The 8,004-nt window shown below is 33.4% G+C and overlaps 1 protein-coding gene across 2 annotated transcripts; it reads right to left on the minus strand.

Moving 5' to 3' along the window:
- Positions 1-2,981: 2,981 nt before the first annotated feature.
- Positions 2,982-7,204, minus strand: LOC139511894 (integrase/recombinase xerD homolog). 2 transcript variants are annotated; one of them, XM_071299038.1, is made up of 2 exons: positions 6,720-7,204; positions 2,982-4,448 (listed from the first exon to the last, which is right to left on the minus strand). In XM_071299038.1, exons 1-2 carry the CDS (start codon positions 6,898-6,900, stop codon positions 3,436-3,438), a joined length of 1,194 nt encoding a protein of 397 aa, XP_071155139.1. In that variant the 5' UTR covers positions 6,901-7,204; the 3' UTR covers positions 2,982-3,435. The 2 variants fall into 2 exon arrangements, with proteins under 2 accessions (XP_071155139.1, XP_071155140.1); XM_071299039.1 differs by having other exon boundaries at positions 6,694-6,828.
- Positions 7,205-8,004: the final 800 nt, after the last annotated feature.

Below are 8,004 nucleotides of genomic sequence, written 5' to 3' on the forward strand. Positions count from 1 at the left end.
AGTAATTTAGATATTGCTTACACTAATCATGAGATTGTTATTTAGATATTGCTTACACTGATAGTGTATTAGCAGTGTTCAGATTTTGGTCAGATAGTTTGACAAATCAAATAATGTGTTTCCTGGATAAAAACAACACAAAAAGTCAAAATTTTGGATGTTCACATTCTACGTTCAATCCTTGAATCCTGATTTTATATTTTTAGTTGTAGTTTAGTAATTATATTTGTTCAATAAGCAACATTTTGTGTATTATATGGTATAAGCATGTGTATTCCTTTTTTTGTGTAATAAGGTGTACAGTAAAACAAATAGGAATTGGTCATTTATAATTTGAAAGCAATTGAAAGATCCTTTAAATACATAATTTAGTCCTGGTATCTATGATGAGTTTATTTATAAATGTACTCAATAAAGCTTAAATTTTCCTGTATGTGTAATGTTTCCTATTGATCCATTATTAGCAGCAATATAATATAATATTCCTGGGAAAAGTAACCCCTAATATCTTCTTTTACTTTCATGATGTTCGCTCATACTATTTTTGAATTTTTAGTAAATATTCGAAACCCTCTGGTTTTCTCCATACAGTTCCATTACACGTTTTGCCCGCTAACACTCTCTTTTCTTTTTATAGTGTTAATACATATAGCTTAAAAAGCCATAGCCGAAAACATTATTTAATCCTTGTTTTTCCATTGTATTTGAAAGGGAAAAGTTGCTTATTTTAAATGTATGAAAAATTTAGATAGAAGTAAGCAATATCCTTTAACTTTACTTTCCACTATATAGATGATGTTCTCTCACTAAATAATTAAAAAATTTGGTGACTATGTTGAACGCATCTATCCCATCGAACTAGAGATAAAGGATACAACAAATATCTTGACTAACATCTAGAATTTGACAATGAGGGTCGGTTGAAGACAAAACTTTACGACAAAAGGATGATCTCAGCTTTCCAATTGAAAACTTTCCATTTCTTATGTAGCAACATTCCAGCAGCACATGCATACGGGGTATATATCTCCCAATTGATACGATATACCCATGCTTGTATTTCGTATCATGATTTTCTTGATATAGGGTTGCTGCTCACACGGAAGCTATTAAACCAAGAGTTCCAAATGGTGAAGTTGAAATCATCCTTTCGTAAATTTTACGGACGCCATCACGAGTTGGTTGACCGTTATGGAATAACCGTTTCACAGATGATATCGGATATTTTCCTTACGTCGTAAGTACAATCCCCTTTCCTTTCATGAATGTAACATACCGAATTAGACTATTTACCGGATTTGTTATAACATGAGCAACACGACGGATGCCACATGTGGAGCAGGATCTGCTTATATTTCCGGAGCACCTGATATCACTCCTATTTTTTTGTGAGGTTTATGTTGCTAATTCCTTAGTTTTCAATGTTGTGTCATGTGTATTATTTTTTTGTCTGTATGTCTTCTTCATTTTTAACCATGGCGTTGTCAGTTTATTTCTGATTTATGAGTTTGACTGTCCCTCTGGTATCTTTCGTCCCTCTTTTAGACAGAATAATTTCCTGCTAAATTTTCAATAGCTTATATCTCCAAAACAATAATTTCTAAGTTCCTTCATTTATATACTTCCGATTTAAAAAAAAAAAAGAAGCTTGTTATTATTTCAATTAAGAGATAAAAGACAAAGACCGTTATTCAAATATTGTTCAGTCTTATCTATGCACCTAACAAAGATGCATAGCGTATAGCGTATGGTCGGTGGACATGATTATTGATAATATAAATCTACATGTACTGTGCTCAACACATCTGCATAGTTTTTTATCAAGTTTATATCACCAATACAATGATAAATAAGTCTAAACATAATTATCTAACACATACAGATAACCTTGAAATCAGATTTCATGAATATTGATATAAGTTTGAAACAGAAATTAGCGTGTTCATTAAAACCAAAACAGTTAAGAAAATAATGGGTACATGTAAGCTTTGAAAAAAAGCAAAAGTGTACACACTAATTTTTTAATATGTTTTTTTAATTCTTTTATTAACACTGTGATGTATGATACGTTTCGTGTGAATTTATTTAAGTATACTTTGGGCTTTGTAATAATTACTAAATAGTTTTTATATTTAGAGCAGAAATAAATTAAAACTGTTGATCAAGTATTGGTAACAGAATATGAATTCATTACATGAACGTCGGTTGGACTTAGTTGAACAAAAAACGTGTTACATAAAATTATAATGAAACTGTGAACTGTTATTAAGTTAAAATTAACATTATAAAATTATAAAATAGTTCATTCTGCATACTACAAGGCACTCAATATGCACAAATAAATGAAGACAACAGTAGTATACCGATGTTTAAAAACATAAACTATGTATAAAACTTATTTAATATTATATTTTAATCTCATAAACTATCGATTTTAAGATTCCTAAATGATACATTGTTTTTTTCATTTAAACATTCACAACTACGTGTTTTTTTGGAAAATACTGATAATAGCATAGGTGTACTGAAAATTCCACTGTTTTTGATGACTTATACAAGTTCCGTCCAAATACATTTTAAGTCTGAAAGACAACGACTGACAAGTGTGCATGGCAGTAGCTCATATATACCTAGATAAGATAAAATAAGACAAGAAAACTTCATTTTGATTCGGCATTACTAAAACTATACAACACAAACTCTAATGAGCTTTTGACCGAATATAAGAACATATAATAACATAAAAACAGTCTTATGTTCTTGTTCGTCAACTCAAACGAACATAAAATATTTATAAATAAAAAACCAAACACTATTTGGGATATCAGCTCGCCTGGACAGTACAGTTAAGCATATTTATTCATTTATTTACAATGTTTGTCTGCACGCCCGTAGCCGCTGCTTCAACATGTTCAACATATCATTTTCCAATTATACACAATCTACAAAAGAAACATCTTTGTTAACAATCTTTTCAAGCACGTATAATCTTAAAAAACATCCACATAAATCTTAAGCATGAATACATCAATTTTCAATATTGACAAAATAAAAGTGGGTGGGTGGGTGGGGTCAAATGACCAGACTTAACTGTCCGAAATGCAAGCGTCGAATGACAAATAACTACACATATATTTACCGTTACAATTCTTCCCGCTTATATTAGCTCGTGAAATACTCATTACTCTATAGAGAATACCTTCAAACCGGTATATCTAGTCATGTGACAAATGTCACAACAAATACACGTGTTCTTTATAACATTGATAAATACATTTATGTTCTTGTTCGTCAACTCAAACGAACATAAAATATTTATAAATAAAAAACCAAACACTATTTGGGATATCAGCTCGCCTGGACAGTACAGTTAAGCATCGAATGAAAACAAAGAAAGGGAACAGATAATAGTTATTTTACAGCAATAATTATATCTTATATACCCAATTTTTTAGATACTGACAATCTATTATCTATACTTTCTTTTATATAACCATCTTTAGCATTTTCGCTTTTCCATCGCCCATGTTTTTTAAATAGACGATCTTCAACCCCTGCTGCTGCTGCAGCGGTTGCTCCACCTGAACGTAAACTGTGAAGACCGAACTGTTTTTTATCTAAACCGATGGTTTCTAATGCATTCAACAATACTTCTCTAGCTCTAGTGTATGAAAGTGGTGAATTTTTCCTTAACTTATAAGTTCCACTTTTACTACAATAACTTAAAGACCTGAATACAAATTCATCAGAATTTTCTGCTATTTGAGCTAACTTCATATAATGTTCTAACATAGCCACTGGACAAGTATTATTTCCAGTTTTAGAAATAACTACATCACGACCTTCCCTGTAAACATCAGTTTTGCTCTGTTCTAAAAATAGCTTAACATGAGTAGGTAAAAAGGTTACATTAGATCTTTTCAAATTAGCTAATTCAGAAAATCTTAAAAATCCTGCATAACTTAATAAGCACATGCATGCAATGCGTACATCTTTAAGATTATTACAATCTTGACCATATAAATGAACAATTTTTGATAAAATGTTAGCTGTAATAGGTTCCTTTTTATTAATTTTATGTCCAATTTTTCTGTATGACCCTTCACGAACAGAAATAACCAAGTCGGAATTGCAAGGGTTCGGAAAACCGGCCAGCTTGTGTGCCCAAGAAATCGCATATACAGCCTCATCTATTTTACTTGTAGAGTTGAATGTTTCTGATATATGAACTAAGTATAATGCAATATGAGCAGTAGAAGCTGGTAATGAAGAAATGCAATGTAATTTTGACCACTTACACCAAGAGTTGAATCCATAAGTGTACTTCTTTCTAGTGCTGTCCGCCCTCGACGATAGAACATAATCTGGAAGCTTCTGTACAAGATGATCAGGCATACTAGGATGAATATCGCTGGACAATGATTGCCATATCCCAACATTGAAAATGTCTGTAGAATGTGTTAACGTTATAAAAATTAATAAGCTCAAAACATAATATATATTTTAAAATTAGCATGACCATACTTCACATTAAACCAGAATTCTTGTCACATACATTTGACCTTGTCAACTATAATTCTTGACCATGTCACCACCAATACATTATTGGTAAATCATTAATAAACGTAACCATGTCAACTATTTTGTATATGACCGTGTCACCGCTACCCAGTAGCATCTAACATAACCGCCAAAACTGGTGTTATGAATTGTTCTTGAGCAAATATAGAACTTGGGTTCGACCCTCTTACAAAGATACCTTCTGTATCTATAAATTCAATTACATCTGTAACATGTACCTGGTATTCTAGGTTTCTATCAAAAATCTTAGTCCAATAGGCTGCCGATTTCCATTTAGGAACAATCAAGGTCCCTTTGGCCTTACAGTAAATCAAGTGCTTAATACACCGAATAACCGAATAAACAGGTGGTACCAACCAATTATTCTCATTTGACCAATCTTGTGTAAAAGCATCTACAGCTATTGCACACGGGTTCCAAAACATAGAATTGTATCTACACACTTTTGCATTCTGAGAATTTGCAAACCGGTCTATTGTGTAAGGACCCCATAAATCATTCATAAATTGAAAAAAACTCATTTGATACGCCCCAGTCCTCGTAATCAACCATTCTACTGATATAATCAGCTTGAGAGTTTTGCGATCTAGGAATCCATTGAATGTCAATGGAAATGCATTTTTGAATACAGACCGAAAAAATCGACAAAGCTAAAAATTGTAGTTTTTCATTCATACTACCAGCTTTTACAATTTTAACACAGTTCTGATTATCTGTGTACCATTTAAGCGTTTTGCCTTCAAAAACATTTTTGAAAGATATCAAGGCTAGCTCTATAGCCTTCAACTCCCTCCATGTCGAACTTTCTTGAGCTTCAGAAAAATCCCACGTTTCATGAAAAATTTTCTTGTCAAGTTCTACTGAATATGCACCTGCCCCTTTACCACTGGCGTCAGAGTAAATTACAACATGTGACTTTGAGTAATGACCCAACAACTTAATGTTTAAACTATGTATGTTTTTTAACCAAAAATGCAGTTCTGATAAAACTTTGTATGGACATGGAAATAACAGCCATTTGTCCCATTCTGTTCTACACTCTATTGCCATATAACAAAATTTTGTCATAATTTTAGCTACATTGCCAATGACTGGAGCCATGGAAATAATTTTACCTACAACCTGAGCTAAGGTCCTAGCAGTTATATTAGGAAATCTTCCAATAACTGACACAAGCGATACACGCAAATCATTTACACGTCTGTCTGGGATAACAAGACTAAATTCGCTAGCATTCCAAACAATACCAAGCCATTCTAATGACTGTACAGGGGAAACAATTGACTTTCCTTCATTTATGAGAAAACCGGCGTCTTCTAAAGATTTCTTAACAAAATCTGAATCTTCTATACACTTAGATTTATCTGTACACATACCAAAACCATCATCAAGGTACAAAACAACATCTATACCGTTTTCACGCCAATATTTGACCATAGGTCTCAGACATTTTGTAAATATATATGGGCCCGTACATATACCAAATACTAAAACTGTAAAACAATAAAATCTATTATTCCATCTGAAACCTAAAAAGGTTTGTTGCTGCGGACAAATGTCCAAATGAAAATATCCAGAACTTAAATCAAATTTATACATGTACGAATCTCTCTGAAAATATTGAACTGCTATCTTCCAATCTTCAAATTTTATTTTATCTTTTTTGATTGATCTATTTAAAGAAGATAAGTCAAGAATAAGCCGTTTTTTGCCAGATTTTTGAATCGCTACGCTTAATGGATTGACAACATGAGGTTGAAATGGTACTTCAACAACACAACCTGTAGTAACTAACTCAGAAATAGTCCGATTGACAAAAGATTCATTCATCAGTGCCGATTTATTATTCTTAATAAACATTTTTACCGGCGGGTCAATAAATGGAATGACTTAACCGTTACGTATTGTGTCAATAACAAAGGAATTTGCTCCAATACTTTCCCAAAATTTTACATGCTTGGCTAACCTTCCTTTAACACCCGTAAATGACATGAAATTATGACTAATTTCTTCAAAATAATGAATTTGAGTTAAGAAATTATCTAATTCATACTGTGACTCATATTCACATTCAAAACAATCTATATCAGTAAATTTATACTTATCATTTACATTTCTGGGTGCATCTGCAGATTTACTTTTGATTGGCAAGTCCAGACGATCCGGCACCAACAGATCCAGATTTGAGGGGGCAATTTTTTCTCCAATGCCCGAACTGCTTACAATAGAAGCACATGTCCCACTGGCACGGCTCACGCCGTGCGGCGCTGTTACGAAAGGGCTGCCTCTGAAACTGTTGATTGTAGGTAGGATTAGCATAGGTTTCGGCTGGTGGCACTCTGGGTTTGTTGGAATACGGAGCGGGACGTCCTTTTGTCTTGTCTTTCATCGTGCGCATAGCTCGACTCTCCGCCTGGCGAATTTTCTTCTCATCTTCACTGTCAGAAGCAATATCATTGGACTCGTACTCACGGACGGTTGACCATCCTGCCGGGGAAGAATCAGCAATCCTTATAAGCTTATTACGGCCTTTAACTTTATCCAGCAATCCAGAACAACACGAATACTATGTGCCTCTGTTGACGGTATTGACTTGTAAAGCTTATTGAGATCGTTCACGATTTCTTCGTTAAACTTAAATTGAATTCGGTTTCCTTCGTGCTTAAACTTGATAGAGACTTCCTCTTTTATCTTCTTGGACATCGCGTCTTGTTCACGTACCAACTTGGATTCAAGGCTATCCATTTTCCCGTCCATGTACAACTTGAATAGAGAGAACGTGTCATGTAAGTCCCTATCAGAAGAAGATCTGTTAGCACCATCACTGCTTTTATCAGGTAAAGAGTCGTCTTGTAGAAGTAAACTTTCTTCTGCATGTTCGGCCATATTGAAGAAATGACCAGACTTAACTGTCCGAAATGCAAGCGTCGAATGACAAATAACTACACATATATTTACCGTTACAATTCTTCCCGCTTATATTAGCTCGTGAAATACTCATTACTCTATAGAGAATACCTTCAAACCGGTATATCTAGTCATGTGACAAATGTCACAACAAATACACGTGTTCTTTATAACATTGATAAATACATTTATTTGACATTTAAAACAACCTGTAATACAAAGTTGAATCTCACATACAAAGCATGAAATAAAATAAGCAACAAATTCAGAATGAAGTTAAACATGCTAGACCAGAGCAACCAAAAGCAACAAAAAAAATTAACAGCTTGAGAATTATCTGCAAGCAGAACAGCGACATTCAAAACCGTTCCAGGACTGAACAAGACTTTTAAAATGTGAAAAACTATTTTCAGTCCTGAAGTGGTTTGGAAGGCTTTTCCATAAAGTAGCAGCAGCAAATTTGAAAGAGTTTTTACCGTAACTGGTTGACTTTACCTGTGGAATTTCCAGAAAATT

Source organism: Mytilus edulis, chromosome 2 (assembly GCF_963676685.1).
Source record: "Mytilus edulis chromosome 2, xbMytEdul2.2, whole genome shotgun sequence".
NCBI classification, from domain to species: Eukaryota; Metazoa; Mollusca; class Bivalvia; order Mytilida; family Mytilidae; genus Mytilus; species Mytilus edulis.